Consider the following 19,722-nt stretch of genomic DNA (forward strand, 5'->3'; position numbering starts at 1 on the left):
TTCACGGCAGGAGAACTTCCTGCCCGTAACATGCATGTGCTCAAGAACGCAGAAAGTGACGACTGATAATAGCGATAATAATAATTCTTGCATTCGATACAGCGCCTTATCACATCTTCGAGACGTCTTAAGCGCTTCAATGGATACACTGTAAAGTGAATTGACTTTATAATTTGATGACCAATTGGCGCAGTCAAGCCATGTTTTCGTGCTCCACTATAACACAGTCTCTAGGATATTGGACCAGATGTGCTAACAGGGTATCTGTGTGTTAGGGACAGGCCAGGGAAGAACATTGAGCCAGATGTGTATTATAACTGATTACAAACAACTCCAAAATATAAAGCTGTGATGGCTTGCCAAGGAATTTGCCACGTCAGTCACATTGACTGTGACTAAATACTCTTTGCTTTTGATAACATGAGCAATGAGGAAAATCACACCATATGGCGGACAGTGATTAATAGATTTAACTACAAGTAGAGAATAATCTTTCTATTCTCAAATCATTGCCAATCATTTCAGTAATAGTTTTCCATAATGCGTATGGTTATTCATAAAGATTGTCCTTCTTCAAAAAGGGAAAGTGACAAGTTATTGACTAGAGCAGAAAGGAAAGGATTCTCTGAATTATTATTATATTACTATTTTATTTTATAATACAGTATGAATCATTATATGTGCCAGAAGCATTTGCAAAAAAAACACTTGGCTTGAGAGGAATATAATGCACCTGTTAATTTATATACTTAAAAAGAGAAAATATACAGTAATAAAAATAAATGTGCTTTCTGTGTTTGATAATGACATGATGCCTTTTGTTTTTGATCGTTGCCAGAACAATTTCCATCCTAATGTGTTAGTTTGTGAGTCACCATAATCTGTTGATTATGTGGCTTCCGATTCTCATAGGCAGGAGAACAGAGAATCAGACTAAGAGCAGGTCAGTGTCGGAGGCAAAATGCCCTGATGCCATTCGTATCACTGATAATTATCCTCCCACCCCCACCCCCTTTATCCTCCACCCCTCTCTGATCCCAACCTGCAGCCCGGGTGCAAACCCCCTCATTGGCCAAAGCCTTGAGACGTCCTTCCGATATGAAAGGTCCTATATCAATGCAATTTGTTCTTGATAACTTGATAACTTCTTGTTGATTACAGCCAATCCGCAGCGTGGCAGAGTCACCTAACCATAGCCCCCAAATCACCCGTGTGGTGAGAGGTGAGAAGTTTCTGGGAGTTGTGGTGGGCACCAGCTTTTGCTAAGACACTCAGATCCCCTCCATGGCCTCGCCCCACCCCTCTCCTCTCCATCTCCGTGATCTCCTGCTGTCCTACCGACCCGGCCCCTCTCTCCCTTCCGCTCAACTTTATGTCTTTCTGCCCCGCTCTCTGGCCCTCGATCTCGGGGTCCCTCCACCTCGCCCACTCCCCTTGCACTTTCAGAACCCAGCGCTGTGGGACATCCTCTCGATGTGAAACACACCGTATAAATGGTAATATATTGTAATATATTTGAAAAGGATCGAAGAGCAGTCAGATCATTCTCATTCAGTGACAGACAGATTCCCAGTGCAGGTTACGTTTGGAACATATAAGACAGTTCCGAAACAGTTCTGTTTCAGGATTCTGAGCACGAAGGGGTGGGGGTTCCTTCCACCAATTTTGGAAGTCAGAGACTGGCTCTGTCGGTAGCATTCTTGCCTCCGAGTCAGAAGGTTGTGGGTTCAATCAAGCCCTATGTCAGGAATTTGAACTCAGTCAAGACTGACGTTCCAGTGCAGTTCTGATGAGGTTTTGCTACCGTCCTTTGAATGAGATGTTAAGCTAAGATCCCATCTACCTGTTTAGGTTGTAAGGAAACTTTACCTTTATTTAATTAATGATGAAATAATGGTCGCACAATTTGGATGTTAAACATTTGTTTCCTTTATTATAGTTCCTCTGTCACTCTGTCACTGTCTGTGTCTCTATCATTGTGTCTGTGTCTGTCTGTGTCACTGTCACTATGACTGTCACTGTGTCTGTGTCTGTCTGTGTCACTGTCACTATGACTGTCACTGTGTCTGTGACTGTCTGTGTCACTGTCACTATGACTGTCACTGTGTCTGTGTCTGTGTCTGTCTGTGTCACTGTCACTATGACTGTCACTGTGTCTGTGACTGTCTGTGTCACTGTCACTATGACTGTCACTGTGCCTGTGTTTGTCTGTGTCACTGTCATTGCTGACTGATACCTTAGGGAATGATACCTGTTGACAATGTAGCTTCACTGCCAGGGGTGTGCGTACAACATTGCACTACAGTGACAGGGTTACACAACAGCAACATTACTGAAATTTCACTCAAAACAAACCACCCAAGATATTGACAGGTAATTACTCTGAATGCATGTGAAAGGAATATTTCTGTCAGAGAATCTGACAATGTTTGTTGAATAAGCACATTCCAGAGACAGACCGGCTCAGCTGGGACTTGGAATTACACAGCCTAAGATGACACTCCAACGCATTGTCGGAGGGGCTATCCTTCGGATGGGACGTCAAACCTGGGGAGTGTTGCATCGTCAGTGGTGCCATCTTTTGGATGAGACGTTAAACTAAACACCTTCACCCAGTTGTCCTGGATCACGTGGACGTTAGAGACGTTAAAGATCCCGTGGCCCTATTCAAAAAGAGAAGAGAGGTTTTCCTGGTGTCCTGACCAACAATCCCCCAAATAAAATTGGTCATTCACTCCATGGCTGTTCATGGGACGTTGCTGTGTTGAAATTAATAATAAAAATGATTGGCTGCCACATTCATCTACAAAATACACAGTAAATCCTACGAAGCTCTTTGACGTGACGTTTCAAATACAAGGATTATTATTACTAGTGGTCTGCAAATACTAAGTCTGTTTTTCAAATCATTTAGAAAATACAGAAATACAGAAATATAAGGTTGAAAACACTGAGACAACATATCAATATTTTTCTCTTATCACTATGTCATTCAACAAATGAGATGAGGTTCCAAACAAGACAAATGTGATATTCCTTTGGATGATTGAGCCGGTCTACTACATCAACCACTGTAAAGTGAAACCGAATCTAAAGAGAAGTTTAATACATAAAGAATAGACAGAAGCTGATGAAATCCGACAAACTGGAGTGGAGTCTATTAATTTGCTCACATTGTCATAAATTGTGGCGTTACTTTATTTATCAGAAGATTCTGATTGCCTTGAGATGAACAGCTTGCATTCACCCAGAGTTTTAAGGCACAACAGTTCATTCACCATCATTTCTGAAACCTGGAGCACTTTAGATCGGTGTTTAACTCACTGCAAATTCACAGCAGACATATGCCTCGGCACCTGATGTGGTGGAGCAGCGCCCCCTCGTGTACACTGTGTAACGCGGCACCGAGCGGCAGTGACAGCTCCTGTGCAAAAAGCTCTCAAAAGGTTCACATCACGAGGGAGTCACCTTCTCTGTGTGTCAGGGTGACCCCCAACTCGTCGCCAGACAATAACCGCCGCTGGACTGAGTTCGCAATTAGAAAAAAAATCCCCCAAATAACACTGGTCCCTCACTCCATGGCTGTTTGTGAGACGCTGCTGTGCACAGTTGTGCGACACAGTCGCTCCATTTCACAGTAAATCCCGTGAAGCGCTTTCAGACGTCCCTCTGACGTGACAGAGCGCACGATAGCAAACGCAAGACTCGTAAATGAAATACCGACGCTGCGTTACTGTGATGGAGGACAGAGAGCACGACATCCATCTTCAGTGAAGGATTGGAACTGGCACTGAGATCAACGAAACGAGGCTCTGATCACTGAGACCCGGTGTCGAAAAAAATCCCTTCCCACATTTCCTAAATGCCCCCAACGTTAGTCGCCCGGAGTGTATCAGCTCTGTTTGGAGGGGAAGGTGAGCAGCGACTGTGGGTGGCAGTGACATTGGGCAGTGACAGGAGGAGGCAGCGCCTGTCCAGCAGCGCCAGGACTCCCCGGGACTGTAAACAGCTACTGACGTTCGTCGCTTCAATCCGCGACTGTTTGTGGGGTACACAGTCAGTTCACGTTACAGAGTGTCCTGTGAAGCGCTTTGAGACGTCTCGAAGACGTGATGAGGCGACGCATCAGATGCAAAGATTATTATTATGATTATTATTATTATTGACGATGTATCGCTGTTATTTCCACAGGTCGATGGGAGGTATGGGTTTGGATCCACTTAAAGCGCTCTGAGGCGCTATCCCGCGTGAAGGCGCTTTATAAACCAGTTGTTGTCGTTGCTGCCGCTGGTGTTGATCGCCGGTTGTCACGGTTACTGAGCACGTGACGGGGCGACCGTCGTGATCACGTGGGCGGCCGCGCGGTGCGGGGCATGCCGGGAGGTGTAGTTCCGCCCCGCAAATTTCCTCTCCTGAGAACATGACCCCGCGGGGTGGGGGAGGGGGGGGTGGCGGGGTGAGGGGGGCGCGGGTCCGGGTGTAGAGAGTGGGGAGCGGCAGAGGAGGGAGGGAGGGAGGGAGGGAGGGAGTGGGCCGCGGGCGCACAAAGAGGAAGCGGAGGCGGAACGTTTGGTCCCAGTGTTTGTGTGTGACGGACGGAAGCCGCGCACGGGACGGTTTCCGGTCTCGGGCTGAGACTTCCGGTGAGTGGCCGAGGGTGGGGGGAAGGTGAGAGCGAGTCGGTGCCGCGGCCGCGCGGGGGGTGGGGGAGGGGACAGGGTCTGTGTGTGTGCTGATTGCGGTCAGTGTCCCGAGCTCTCCCCTGAGGGACGCTCTCTGTCTCTGTCTCTCCCCTGAGGGACACTCTCTGTCTCTGTCTCTCCCCTGAGGGACACTCTCTGTCTCTGTCTCTCCCCTGAGGACACTGTGTCTCTCCCCTGAGGGACACTCTCTGTCTCTCCCCTGGGGACCCTCTCTGTCTCTCCCCTGAGGGACACTCTGTGTCTCTGTCTCTCCCCTGGGGACCCTCTCTGTCTCTCCCCTGGGGACCCTCTCTGTCTCTCCCCTGGGGACCCTCTCTGTCTCTCCCCTGGGGACCCTCTCTGTCTCTCCCCTGGGGACCCTCTCTGTCTCTCCCCTGGGGACCCTCTCTGTCTCTCCCCTGGGGACCCTCTCTGTCTCTCCCCTGGGGACCCTCCCTGTCTCTCCCCTGGGGACCCTCTCTGTCTCTGTCTCTCCCCTGGGGACCCTCTCTGTCTCCCCAGTAAGGCTCATGGTGACTGCGCTTTCATCCACTCCGCCCCCAAACTATGAACCTCTCTCCCTCGAGCCCTAGGGGTTGGGTCCCCTTTCCCAATCATGACTCAAGACCTTCCTCTTCGACTGCGCTTTCTCTTCAGTGCACTTCACAGGATTTACTGTAGAGTGTAGTAACTGTGTATTTTGTGGGCAAACGCGGCAGCCGGTTTTGCGCGCAGTGATGTCGCACAAACAACCTTGAAGTGAGTGATCAGTTTTATTTTGGGGGATTGTTGGTCAGGACATCGGGTGAGAGAAACTCCCTTCTCTTTTCAAATAGCCCCATAGGATCTTTAATGTCCACGTGAACCGACAGACGGAACTTCAGGTTAACATCTCATCCAAAAGGACAACAACTTGCATTGGTATAGCGGCCTTCACGTGGGGTAGCATCACGTCACCTCGACAATGCGAGAGCGCTACCACTGAGCCAAGCTGACACGCAATTACCCAGAGATTGTGAATCATTGTACAGTATTTGCAACAAGAAATACACTGATCGGTATTGGGGTGAGGTAACCACATATTTGGTTAAAAGAGATTTTTATTAATCACTTTGTTCAAACTTTTTTCTTTCAGAATTTTATTGCACTGAAATCTGCATGAGTTCCGGGATTTGTGGCTTCTGGGCTCTGCGTTGGAACAGAATCACTGGGAAACCGTCGGTATTGAGCATCCAGGGGAAGTCTGAGTGAAGAATTCCTGGAATAAACGAGGGTAATCGAGTCTGAAGGAAATGGTAACTGATAAAAACTGAGATAATGGCAGTCTGCATTGCCCAAGCCGTGACGGTCTCTCTGACAGGAAGTGACTCCTCGTTGTGCTGAGTTACCAATAAAAGGACGAAATGGAGACTGCTCAATCTGCTGAGTTAGCCTGAGGCGCGGCAAGACTGAGGGAAGTCGGTGACGCGATCCTAAACCCCATTTCCCAGTTGCACTTTGGCAGTATATTCCGCGATGGAGAAGATGTCGCGGGTGACCACGGCCCTGAGCGGGGTGACCATCACGGGTCGGACGATGTTCTGCCATCTGGACGCGCCAGCGAACGCCATCAGCGTGTGCAGAGACGCCGCCCAGGTAGTGGTGGCCGGACGCAATATCTTCAAGATCTACTCGGTGGAGGAGGAGCAGTTTGTGGAGAAAGCCAACCTGCGTGTGGGCCGCAAGCTGTCCCTCAACTTCAGCTGTGCCGACGTGGTGTGGCATCAGGTGGAGGAGAACCTGCTGGCCACGGCAGCCACCAACGGTGCGGTGGTGACCTGGAACCTGGGGAAGCCGTCTCGCAACAAGCAGGACCAGCTGTTCACCGAGCACAAACGCACGGTCAATAAAGTCTGCTTCCACCCGACCGAGGGCTACATGCTGCTGAGCGGCTCCCAGGACGGCTACATGAAATGCTTCGACCTCAGGAAGAGAGAGTCTGTCAGCACCTTCTCAGGTAATAGGCCCAGTTTCTGCAGGGAAAGGCAGCACCGGCCACCTCCTCAGCACTAACTAATGGCTCTGAGATTAAGTGCGCCAAGACGCCATCCGGCGTGAAGAAACATCGCCCGGCTTCGCCACTATCTCACACCACCGGCCGCCAAAACCCTCATACCCGCATTCATAACATCCATCGACTATGCAAACTCTTGTCGGCTCCCCCAACTCCTCCCTCCACAGGCTGCAGACATCCAGAACTCTGCAGCCCGTGTCCTCTCCCTCACCAGGCTCCGCGACCCGATCATCCCCATCCTCGCCCGACTCCACTGCCTTCCCATCACACAGAGGATACAGTTCAAGATCCTGGTCCTCACCTTCAAAGCTCTCCACGGTCTCGCTCTCCCTTAACATCTGCGACCTATCTCCCTAGGAACCTGCCCGCTCCCTCCACTCAGCGGGCTCCAGCCTGCTTCACGTCCCCCGCCTCGCCCACCCCACCATTGGCGGGCGTGCCTTCTGCCACTCTGCACCCACTCTTTGGAACGCCATCCCACAGTCCCTCCGCCTTGCCCCCTCCCTTGCCTCCTTCAAGTCCCATCTCAAGACCCTCCTCTTCGACCGTGCTTTTGACCACCCTGCTTCCCCACTGCCCTCCACACTCCCCAATCCCGACCCCCAGCTTGGGTCTGAAACACTGATTATCCAGCGCCTTGGGACATCCTCCCGACGTGAAAGGCATTATACAAATATAATTTTGTTGTTGTTGAAGGGCCCTGTATAAGTGCAAGTTGTTGTTGTAATCCGATGTCAATGTCTCTCAGTATCATTTCTTGTGTAGTTTGTATTCTGGAAATTATTCCATTGCCAATAACTTCCTGCGTGTTTAACACACTGTGTGCTTTTAACTGGTTAGACTCCAGCAGCACACTCTCTGGGGGCCCCAAGCCTTGGCTCTCACCAACCTGCGTCTGATACTCTTCTGTTTAGGTAAGCAAGGTGTGTTCCTCCAGGGCAAGAGTTTGCATTCCAAACACCAGGAAATTTTTCAAGGAGTTCTGATGGAGCTCTGATGTGTCTGTGTACTCAGCAGCTCAGAGAGGAGCTGAGCAGAGTGGAACTTGAAACTGGGTGCATTCCTGTTCCTGTGCTCAGCATTAATGTGCTAACGCTGCGCCCTGGGCTAACTCAGCACCTCTCTGTCCAGAGTGTCTGCAAATCGTTTGCCAAGGTGGATGCAGCTTGACCAATCGAACTACTCACCTTTGCCGTGTTTGCCATCTTTGGCTTCCTCTGGGTTAATTCATTTACATTTTATGTGTGCTGATAAGTCTTGGTGGGGGCAGAAAGGCTAGAGGTTGGGCCTTCAACTTTTCCACCCCCATCCTCTGGAAATCCTAACCCCTGACCACTCCCTTGCTTCCTTCAAAGCCCATCTCAAGACCTTCCTCTTTGACCATCTTCCCAGCCCCATCCCACTTGCCCTCCACCCTTCTTGACTCTAGCCCACAGCTCAGGTGCAAATCCTTCACTGTCCAGTGCCTTGGGACGTCCTCCTGACGTGAAAGGCTTGATATAAATGCAATTTGTTGTTGTCAGATAAATAGCCAGGTTGAGCATGTCATTTCTAACCTTGTGATTGGAACTCTTGTCTTCTGTAGGTCAGTCAGAGAGTGTGCGCGATGTCCAGTTCAGCATCAGAGATTACTTCACATTTGCTGCTTCGTTTGAAAATGGTAATGTTCAGATCTGGGACATCAGGCGCCCAGACAGATACGAGCGCATGTTTACAGCACACAACGGGCCCGTATTCTGCTGTGATTGGCACCCAGATGACAGGTGAGCGAGGGAGGGCGGGCGAGCACGAGCGAGCACTCCGGGGCATTTAGAGCCAAGATGGTTGACATTGTCAAACATGTGGAATCCTGTTTTTATTTGTTGGTCAGCCCGGGTGTCTGACACATAATAATCCTTGCATTGATATAACGCATTATCACGTCTTCGAGAAGTCTCAAAACTGCTTCACAGAATACACTGTAAAATGAATTGACTGTATATTCTGAGGGTGAAACGCAGCAGCCAATTGCGCACAGCAGTGTCCCAGAACAGTCATGGATTGAGTGACCAAATCATTATTATTTTATTTATTTATCACCATGCTTAAGTGTCCAAACCAGGACAACCCGGATGGTGTAGTGGCCAGAGCTGCAGTGTACGGAACACAAGCCCGCTGGTAGGAAATCCAGGTCCATGCAGGTCTTACCTCCGGGGCTTGGGATGGGAAGAGGCCAGGAGCAGAGGAGGTGCCAGAGGGGAGAAAATTAGAAAAAAAAGCTGGATATTTATTTTTCTTTTTTAAAAAAGTGTCCCAACCTGACTGAGTTCCACATCTGGAGTCCTGTAGTTTAGTGGTTAAAGCACTCGCCTCGCATGCAAGACGACCTGGGTTCAATTCCCGGGAAGGGCAAAACCTTAGGCAAGTTTCCTTACTCCACACGCCTCTGTTTACCAAGTAGGATTCTGGTTGTTAGTTGATCGGCGGATCGCTATTAAGGGGGTATAATTCCTTCAAAAATAATAATAATAATTTAGTCACTCAATCCATGTGGGACAAAGCTGCCACCTTTTGCCCCAAATGTATATATATATATTCTGTGAAACGCTTTGAGATGTCTCAACGAGGTGATAAGGCGCCCCATATCTGCGCTCACGATTCCTCTTCTGTATATAACAACAAAAAAATTACATTTGTAAAGCACCTTTCACGTCAGGAGGTCGTCTCAAGGCGCTGGGCAATCAGTGTTTCGGACCCGAGCTGAGGATCAGGGAGGGTGGAGGGTGGGGGTGCGAAGGAGGGTGATCAAAGGCACTGTCGAAGCAGAGGGTCTTCAGATGGGTCTTGTAGGAGGCGAGGCAGAGGGATTGCGGGACGGAGTTCCAGACGGTTGGGACAGAGTGGCTGAAGGCCTGATGGTGGGACGGGCGAGGAGGGGGACATGAAGCAGGCCGGAGCCCGCTGAGTTAGGTGATCAAACGTGAGGTTTATTATTATTATCTGTAGTTTTTGTCTGGAATTCTCTGGGTGGGATTGAGGAGTTTGCATTGAAATTCACCGTGGCGGTCAGTGATACAGCGCAGTGTGGTTTGTGGCTTGCAGGGGTTGGCTGGCCACCGGAGGCCGCGATAAAATGGTAAAGGTGTGGGACATGACGACGACGCGGGCCAAGGAGATCTACTGCGTGCAGACCATCGCTTCGGTGGCGCGTGTCAAGTGGCGCCCGGAGATGAAGTACCACCTGGCCACCTGCTCCATGATGGTGGATCACAATATCTATGTGTGGGACGTCCGCCGGCCGTACATTCCCTTCGCCATGTTCGAGGAGCACAAGGACGTGACCACGGGGATCGTGTGGCGTCACATCCACGAGCCCTACTACCTGCTCTCGGGGTCCAAGGACAGCACGCTATACCAGCACATGTTCCGGGACGCCAGTCGGCCCGTCGATCGGGCCAACCCCGAGGGCCTGTGTTACGGGCTGTTTGGCGACCTGGCCTTCGCCGGCAAAGACAGCCCGTTTTCCACCGACTCCAACCACAAGGCGTACGGCGGAGACCGACGCTACCCCATCTTCTTCTTCAAGAAGCCGGATTTATCGGAACAGTTTGCCAATGTGTCGAGCGCTCTCAGCGTGTTCGAGACCGAGGCCGGCAGTAACTCCATGGACTGGTTCGTGCAGACGGCGCGGCAGTACATCCTGACTGGCCGGCCACTGGCAGAGCTCTGCGACCACAACGCCAAAGTGGCCAAAGAGTTGTACCGTTTCCAGGTACAATCCGATATACAGAACCACCTCGGGGTGGCAGCACCCCATATCTGCGCTCACGATTCCTCTCCTGTATATAACAACAACAAAAAAATTACGTCTGTAAAGCGCCTTTCACGTCAGGAGGACGTCTCAAGGCACTGGACAATCAGTGTTTCGGACCCGAGCTGAGGATCGGGGAGGGTGGAGGGCGGGGGGGGGGCGGGAAGGAGGATGATCAAAGGCACTGTCGAAGCGGAGGGTCTTGTAGGAGGCGAGGCAGAGGGATTGCGGGACGGAGTTCGAGACGGTTGGGGCAGAGTGGCTGAAGGCCTGATGGTGGGGTGGGCGAGGTGGGGGACATGGAGCAGGCCGGAGCCCGCTGAGTTAGGAGGTCGCAGAGGTAGGGAGGAGTGAGGCCATGGAGAGCTTTAAAGGTGAGAACCAGGATCTTGAACTGTATCCTCTGTGTGATGGGAAGGCAGTGGAGTCGGGCGAGGATGGGGGTGATAGGGTCATGGAGCCTGGTGCGGGAAAAGACACGGGCTGCAGAGTTCTGGATGGTCTGCAGCCTATGGAGGGAGGAGTTGGGGAGGCCAACAAGCAAGGAGTTTGCCTGGTCAAGCCTCGATGTATTGAAAGCGTGTATGAGGGTTTCAGCGCCTGCGGTGTGAGACAGTGGCAGAACTGGGCGGTGTTGTGGAGGTGGGGGAAGGCAGAGCGGGTTATGGCGCAGATGTGGGGTAGAAAGGATAGTTGAGGGTCAAAAAAGACGTCAAGGTTCTGGACTGGCTCATTGAGGTGGAGTGTACAAGGTAAAACGGGTCACGGAGACCAAGGAGAAAATGAAGCTCCCCTCAGGGAGAGAGTTCAGAGAGGAAGGCAAAATTGCTGACCAACAATGGTGGGCTGATTCGACAGGGAGTGAAGCAGCCCCGCGTTTGCTGAGCCGAGAATGCAGCTGGGGGGATGGGAGTGACGGACTCGCGGAGCCCGGTGCGTGAAAGGACACAAGCTGCAGTGTTGGATAGTCTGCAGCTTGTACAGAGAGGAGCTAAGGAGTCTGACAGCCAGGGTCCTTGAAATAGTGAAGCCTGGAGGTTATTAAAGCATGAATGAGCATTTCGGCAGTCTGGGGGGAGAGGTAGCAGTGGAGCTAAGCGAGGTGTGGAGCTGAGGGAAAGCCGAGGGAGGGGGAGGAGAGTTTGAAGGAGAGTTGGGGATAGAACAAGACACTGAGGCTCTGCTTCGCTGGCTCTGTGAGTTGGAATGATTGTCTGTATGGGTCATTACGGTCGGTGCCTGAGGTGAGAATTAGCGTATTGTGGCTGAGATTAAGGGGAATTTGAATGTCTGTCCAGCTACACTGTGTCACTGTTTGCTGACACTTCCGATGTAATGAGCCTGTCGTAGAGCCAGGGTTTTATTGTGCGTCTTCCTCCTCTGCTTCCAGGTGGCTCAGACGTGGACAATGCTGAGGATTGTCTACTCTAACCCAGGGGCCATCGCTCCTGTCAACCTGAACCAGAGTATCGGCAAGAGTGGAGCCCTGCCTCTAATGAACAGGTAGGACAGAAAGTGGGAGAGCACGAGCGACAGAGAATTCCGAGTCTGGCGAGGGCACTGTTTATGGTTCTGGCTGATGAATGCGGAGCTGGGAATCCAGCAGCTCCACGTATCTCACCGAGGAAAGGTTCCCGGCTCGGCCTTTCTGCTTCGTTTAACATGGAAATTCCTAGTTTGTGTCTTTAGTGCTTAATAATCCAGTAATTTATTTTGCTGTTGTTCCCTGCCAAGAGAACTGGGGTGCACTCCCACAGCTGCAGAGGTGAAAGACCTTGTGACAACACGTGACGGTAAACTATTAATAATAAATTAGTCATTCGATCCACGATTGTTTGTGGGACACTGCAGTGCGCAATTGGCTGCTGCTTTTCACCAACAAAATATGCAGTCAATTCACTTTAAAGTACATTCTGTGAAGCGTTTTGAGACATCTTGTAGACATGATAAGGCTCTATATCAAATGCAAGGATTATTATTATTATTAAAGGGAGAGGGACCCAGTGTCTCTCTGGTTGGACAGTCCCTAGGCATTGACACAACCATAACTTGCATTTATATAGCACCCTTCACATGGGGTAGCATCCCAGAGGAAGGCTGGACTATCGTCAAAGCATACAGAACACTATAGCTAGAGCAGGGAACTCTCACTTTCTGCTTTTTGAGACTTTGTGTTTATTTTGTTCCTAGTTTTAAGGAGATCTCGGCCGCCCTGGGGAACGAGGCCAGGCTGGAGAGAGGGAAGTCGGAGAACTGGCAAGAGAGTAATCATTTAGATTCCTCCAACCCTTTAATTACTGCAAATGAAGGTATTTGTGTCATTTGTTTCATCGCTGTTTCGATGGTATGTCATGTGTTAGTGCTGCGTTACTCTGCCTCATCGCTGTTAGTATTATTACTCTGCCTCACCACCTTGTTGGTACCTCCGTTTCCATATCTATTTGCTCCCTCTTGGTGGCATCATCTTCGGGCATGGGGTTAACTTCCACATGTATGTGGATAACACCCAACTGATCTCTCTGCCTCCACCCTCGACTCCAGGACCACTGCTGTCCTGACATTGCCGGGCAGGCCTCATGCCACTCTGCCCCCACCCTCTGAAACTCCATCCCCCAATCCCTCCGCGTCACCTCCTCCTTCAAGACCCGTCTCAAAACCTTCCTCTTCGACCGTGCCTTCGATCACCCTCCTTTTCTTTTTTTTTCCTTCCCCCACTGCCCTCTACCCTCCCCGATCCCGACTCCCAGCTCGGGTCCGAAACACTGATTGTCCAGCACCTTGAGACATCCTCCCGATGTGAAAGAAGCTATACAAATGTACTTTTGTTGTGTTGGTTACTCTGCCTCACCACCCTGTGTTAGTAGTATTACTCTGCCTCACCACCCTGTGTTAGTAGTATTACTCTGCCTCACCACCCTGTGTTGCTGATTCTATTGCTCTCTTGCTCTTTTTGTGCTTTAGAGAACGAGGAGACTGAAGGCAGCGACGTGCCAGCTGATTACTTCTTTGGAGATGTGGAAGGAGATGAAGATGACTTATATATGGTCGACCACGAGAACGCTCCTGGTGAGTGTGCTCACGTTCAGCAAAATACTCCCAATGCTTCCCTTAGCTCTGGTCCTGTTCCACTGCACAATCAGTAACATCAGCTATGCTTTTCCCCACTGAAAACACGGGGTTTGAGGTGTGTACTCAATGTTCCTGGTCTTTTTAGTGTAATATTTCCTGGCCTAATGCCTTTCTTCTTTCTCTCTCAGCAGAGGAGCAGGATTATGTTCTCCCTCAGGAAGCATTCCCGCTCCGGCATGAGATCATCGATAACCCTTTGGCGCCGGACCACCTGCAGGAGAAAGTGGATTCTCCACACGTCAGCGGCAATGAAGCCGAGACCGTGTGCTTAACTCCCATCGAATCCTTTTCCCTGATGTTAATCTCTCAGCCTCTGTACGATGCCTTCCTGCCCTCCGATTACTTCAACCCACTGGTCAGAGACATGCTGCATTACTATGCAGAGCAAGGAGATGTGCAGATGGCTGTGTCAGTCCTCATTGTACTCGGTGACCGAATACGCAAGGAAATTGATGAGCAGACACAAGTAAGACTTGTTCCAATTACTATAAACTGTTTTTATATCCATATTAATCTTGAGATGAGGTTTAAAAGCTTCCATTGCCTTGTTTGTTAGTTTTATGGGGCACTGTTAACACGTTAGTTAGTTTATTGAGCTGTGTTGACACACGCCATTGCTCGGGTAAAGCTTTTGTACTGAACCTTTCTGTGGGAAACTGCTGAACGATTTTGACTGAAGCTGCCTGTTGGCCTGTCTCGCCAGGAGCACTGGTACACTTCCTACATCGACGTGCTGCAGCGCTTCAAACTGTGGAACGTCTCCAACCAAGTGATCAAACTGAGCACGTGCAGCTCCATCAACTGCTTAAACCAGGAATCCACCACCCTGCACATCAACTGTAGTAACTGTAAACGGCCAATGAGCAGCAAGGGCTGGATCTGTGACAGGTAGGCAGTAACTGCAGCGAGGGAGAGGAGCTGAATTTAACCTTCCCAATCTTACTGACAGCTTGAGCACCCCACTCCCCACGCCCCTATCTCCCCCGATCTCCCACCTCCCCTGCCCCATCTCATGTAATAATAATATTCCTTGCATTTGATATGAATTGCATACTGCTGTGCACAATTGGCTCCTGCATTTCACCCATAAAATACACTTCACTTTACAGTATATTCTGTGAAGCGCTTTGAGACGTCTCAAAGACATGATAAGCTGCTATATCAAATGCAAGGATTATTATTATATAACACCTTATCACATTGTTAATTTTTTTCATAATATAACAATTGACAATTCTGTGTGATTGCTTTGGAATGTTTCTAATACAAATGGCTTTTGGAGTTTGCAAAGAAATCTGGAACTAAAGTTGTACAATAACTGGCCTGTGTGCAGGTAGCACAGGAGAGTCACAAAAGCACCATGACTGTCTGACCAGTGTTGTTGTTGTTCTTCCAGGTGCCGTCAGTGTGCCAGTATGTGTGCTGTTTGCCACCAGGTGGTGAAAGGGCTGTTTGTCTGGTGCCAGGGGTGTAGCCACGGGGGACACTTGCAGCACATCATGAACTGGCTGAGGACTAGATCCCATTGCCCGGCTGGCTGCGGCCACCTGTGTGAATACACCTGAAACAGGCAGTGCCAGCACCTGGCAGTGCCAGCCCAGCACAACAACTGCTCTCCCACTGGATGTGAGTCTCTCTGCCATGTTTCCCAACACTTTATACACATCAACAACAAGCTCCAGCCCCAACAAGGAATAATCATTAAAGGTTAAATAGTTTACCCTGAAATTCTTTTAACTAGTCAAATGGAAAAACTGTTGCTGTGTTATCTGTTTGCAAATTGTTTTAAGATGCGTTGGAATTTTGCATGGACACAAAACCCATTTTCTTTCTCTGCCTCAGTGGCTTCTATCTGTTCGGATCAATTACCAAAAGGGATTTCACTACAGATCTATCTGATGGTCCGCACTAACACAATGACTTGCTTATTGAGTAAATATCCTTCCTAGTGATGAATGCACCATTCACCCATTGTCCAGATGTTTACAGATGAAACTTGATCCTTAGATTCCAAACAACAAGAATCTTATTGAAGTGACTGACACCATTGCAGGGTTGGTGTTGGCATTTTGCTGTCTTTCTCCATTCGCTTCCATCTTGTGCAGGCAGCAGGCACCAACCTTCCCAGGACTAACCTTGTGTCTCCCCAATTGAATAGTTACGTAGAGACTTGTGTAAAGTTTATGAGTGCTGACATATCTCTAAAGTTGCCTTTCATATTGTTTTGTATAAGGTAAGTATATGTACAGTAGCAAAGGGGAATTATGAGTAAAACAGTGAAGGGTTTGAATCTGCAGCAAAGTAAAATCTGAGCGGTTTGAGTTGTGGGGAGACTCTGTTCCTGTTGAGTGGCCTTGGGGATTCAGAGCCTTGGGGAGGGGGTCTCAGGGAGGGTATCCTATATGGTGTAATCCATTGGCCAATTGCAAGTTCATGCCCCATCGAGATGATTCACTGTGTTTAGAATCTCTGTGCCTTGTCCACATCGGTCACATCCACTTCAGGGGGAAACATCAACTTTTAATGTCTGTGCTATATACTGCGGGGAAGACAAAGGAGAACCCAAACTTTCTACATCCAACATTCGTTGACCAGGGAGCGAATTCTGTGATATGAATTTGATTTTGTAACTCGCCCTGGCCATTTTGAATGTTTGGGGATTTCCTTCCCAAACCCAGTCTAAAGTCAGCACACTCCTGTTGGTGCCAATTCACAGGCTTTCGTGGAAGGTAACACCTACTGGCAGTCAACAAATGTACCTTAAAGTGTTCAAAACATTCTTGTCTGCATAAAGCATTGTAAAGATTTGATCTTTGCACTGGGTACAACTCCAACTGGGAAAGAGCCTGTTTCACTCTCACCCTTAATACTTTGAGCCAAGAGCTGAATATCCAGTGGGTATAATCTATGCCACAAAGCAGCAATACACATTAGAGTGATTAATTATTTAATAGATCTACCACCATATGGGACAGTTGCAGTTCTTAATCTTGTTAGAAATCTCAATAAAAAAATATTGCCATTGCCAGCTACTGAGTTTAAGCAAAAGGATATATAATGTGTTGCTCACAGGTCTGTCCTCTCATTGTAATGGGCTGAAATGGAAGTTTTTTTTAACAAAAGGGAAAGGCAGACACAGCAGTTCAGAAACAAACTGAACCTGAGATTTCAGGATAAACTACTTTGATTGTAGTGAATTCCATTTAGTGGCTTCATTTTGAGATTTTGTTTGTTGATACAAGGATGTTGTATATAGTTACACACATTCCACAAGTGAGGAAAACCTCACAGCCCAAAAGGGTTTCTATTATTTTACAAATTGTAATGAAATAAAGTTTGTTCTTTACTTGACTTGTTTCTTTTTACTTTTTATTGGTGGGCGCAGGAGGTGGGGTTAGAGTCCAGTAATGTGGAGGTTTATTAAAGGATTTCGCCGGCCTGACATAGACAGGGACAGACGCATGGCAGGTGGAATTTAATGCAGAGAAGTGTGAAGTGATGCATTTAAGGAGGACTGAGGAACAGTAATATAAGATAAATTGTACAAATTTAAAGGGGGTGCAGCAACAAAGAGACCTGGGGGTTCACATACACAAATCATTGAAGGTGGCAGGACAAGTTGACAAAGCTGTTAAGAAAAAAACATATCAGATGCTTGACTTTATAAATGGAGGCATAAAAGCAAGGAAGTTACACAACAACTTGCACTTATATAGCACCCTCCATGTAAGGTAGGATCTCAGAGCACGCAAGAGTGGCAAAGCCTGACTCCCGAGTCGGGGAGGTGGCCATAAGCACGGTCGAAGAGGAAGGTTTTCAGGTGGGACTTAAAAATGGGGAATGAGAGGGCAAGGTGAAGGGATTGAGGGAGAGTGTTCCAGAGTTTCGGGGCGTAGCGGCTGAAAGCGCGACCTCCAATGGTGGTGCGAGGGACGAGCAGGAGGCCGGTGCCAGTCAAGCAGAGGGACCGGGTGGTGGATTGGGGAGTGAGCAGGTCGGAGAGGTAGGGAGGTGCCAGAGAGTGAAGGGATTTGAACACGAGTGTGAGGATCTTGAAGTCGATCGTGGAGCCTGGGCCAGGACTGGTGAGATGTGGGTACGGAGTTTGGTCAGGTCAGTTTGCAGGCGCAGAGTTCTGAATGAGTTGGATGTTTTGAACAGAGGAGCTGGGGAGACCGGCAAGGAATGTGTTTGAGTAATCCAGGCGGGAGGTGACAAACGCATGCACAAGGGTTTCGACTCATTTGGGATAAGTTACAGTTGGAGGTGGAAGGCCGTCCTGGTTAGGGATTGGATGTGGGGAAGGAAGGACACCTGGGGGCCGAACCAGATGCCTACACTGCGCACTGGTTCAGTGACTGCAAAGGAGAGTTTAGGGAGGTTGAGGAGTTCAGATCCACAAAAGTGAAGACGCTGACAGGAGATGAGGAATATGGCTTCCATCTTGTCCACATTCAGCTGCTTTTATGGCTTTTATGTTGAACCTTTACAAATCACTGGTTAGGCCTCAGCTGGAGGATTGTGTCCAGTTGTGGGCACTGTCACTGTTCACTAAGTGGTACCTTCCTGGAGCACCTATAGAAGGATCCCATTATTCTCACACCTTTCTGCAATATACTGAGGTTCCTTATGGGGTTAGTGAGGTACTGCTGACTTAGTCCTAAAATGGCTCCAACTTCACACTTTGGGAGATCGAGAGGGGCACTCACCACTCGGGAAGAGGATAAAGGAGAAACAGGAATCCGCTCACTATTGCTTATTTAAAATGTGTTTATCGGCAAGAATAAAAAACAGCTCTCTACAGGTTAAACAAAGAACCCAATGGGGAAGTTCAACATCTTCTTTGCATATTAAATAACCACAAAAAAATCTTAATCATACAGAATAAATAGTCAAAAATAATTTACACATTTGGTACAAAGATCAGGAAAGGACAGTTTATGAATAGTTTAAGTTTCCACATGCGAAAAAGGGTTGAAAACCTTTACAAACTGATATGGCTTTTTATCAGAAACAATCTATCAACAAAATGTTATTTTCTGCTCCTGTACAATATTTACAGCACAAAAAGCCACTCTGAACCGACTCCCAAACTGGAGGGAAACCTGCGGCTGTAGTGCATCAATCAGCTTCAAAGCCTTTCCTCAGCCACACCTTCAAACACACCTCTGGGGAAATAGGATCAACATCTGCATTTTTATGGATATTAACAAAATCTTTGTACATTTGACTCTGTGATTTGTAGGCCTTAGGGAGATGAATCTGCAATACCTCAGGCCATGCAAGGTACTGATAGTCACTGATATACACTGATATACTGGTCCTCTTCCATCATACGGCCAGTTACAGAAACTCCTGCTCAGTCGCTTCAGATAGATCAGGAGCCCTCAGTCGCTGAACAAAAACAATCTTTTTTTTGTTAAAAAAACAAAACAAAAGGATGTTGAGTTAATCACAATTCTTCCATTCAGCTCATTTAAAAAAAAGGGTGCCTGGTGGGGAAGCTTTCTCTAACACAACACTCACCCAAAGTACTTTCAAAATTGTCTGAAACATGAAAGTTAAGATTCAAAGCTTCAGTTAGAAAGCGTTAGGAAAGTGGACAACCTCCTGCCCTGTGGTCGGTGATCTGCAGCAGGAGGGTGCCAGCTGCTGCCACGTTCAAAGTGCAATCATTGTATACGCAATACTCCTTAAGTGTACATTATAATACATTTATCTATGGACTGAACTTTTTTTGAACTGTACAAATGTAATTCCATGCAATAAAATTAATGTACAATGTACAGTAATATACAGCTTGTGTTCAGTTAGCTTTACACACTGTACATCCCAACCTCAGAATGGTTTACAAACCCAATACCAACACTCCCAGAGCACTTGTGATCCAGTTACCATCGCACTGGTCAGTTGCGAGAAGCTTATTTTGTTCATTGACATTGATGGTGTGCTAAAGTGCAAGAGCACTGCTAACAAACCATCAGTAGTGCAACTAACAACAGGACTCTAGCTGGGCAAGGAGGCCAGGGGGGAGCAATGATGTTCTGCCTGAAATTGTTCCTATGTAT

The 19,722-nt window shown here is 48.5% G+C and overlaps 1 protein-coding gene across 4 annotated transcripts; it reads left to right on the forward strand.

Moving 5' to 3' along the window:
* Positions 1-4,604: 4,604 nt before the first annotated feature.
* Positions 4,605-17,005, forward strand: wdr24 (WD repeat domain 24). 4 transcript variants are annotated; one of them, XM_007904864.2, is made up of 10 exons: positions 4,605-4,643; positions 5,818-6,678; positions 8,321-8,498; positions 9,817-10,486; positions 11,916-12,028; positions 12,716-12,834; positions 13,487-13,591; positions 13,783-14,120; positions 14,358-14,542; positions 15,051-17,005. In XM_007904864.2, the coding sequence occupies exons 2-10, from the start codon at positions 6,198-6,200 to the stop codon at positions 15,217-15,219; spliced, it is 2,358 nt and encodes a 785-aa protein (XP_007903055.1). In that variant the 5' UTR covers positions 4,605-4,643; positions 5,818-6,197; the 3' UTR covers positions 15,220-17,005. The 4 variants fall into 4 exon arrangements, with proteins under 4 accessions (XP_007903055.1, XP_007903054.1, XP_007903057.1 ...); XM_007904863.2 differs by having other exon boundaries at positions 4,627-4,668; XM_007904866.2 differs by having other exon boundaries at positions 4,627-4,668; positions 13,786-14,120.
* Positions 17,006-19,722: the final 2,717 nt, after the last annotated feature.

This window comes from Callorhinchus milii, unplaced genomic scaffold (assembly GCF_018977255.1).
Source record: "Callorhinchus milii isolate IMCB2004 unplaced genomic scaffold, IMCB_Cmil_1.0 Scaffold16, whole genome shotgun sequence".
NCBI lineage: Eukaryota > Metazoa > Chordata > Chondrichthyes > Chimaeriformes > Callorhinchidae > Callorhinchus > Callorhinchus milii.

What these genes read in the sequence shown, in the direction of transcription:
- wdr24 (XM_007904864.2), top strand. Translation starts at nt 6,198, where the DNA reads ATGGAGAAGATGTCGCGGGTGACCACGGCCCTGAGCGGGGTGACCATC. An exon ending in TTTAATTACTGCAAATGAAG is followed by an intron (nt 12,835 to 13,486) that starts GTATTTGTGTCA and finishes TTTGTGCTTTAG; the next exon opens with AGAACGAGGAGACTGAAGGC. An exon ending in AAGGGCTGGATCTGTGACAG is followed by an intron (nt 14,543 to 15,050) that starts GTAGGCAGTAAC and finishes TTGTTCTTCCAG; the next exon opens with GTGCCGTCAGTGTGCCAGTA.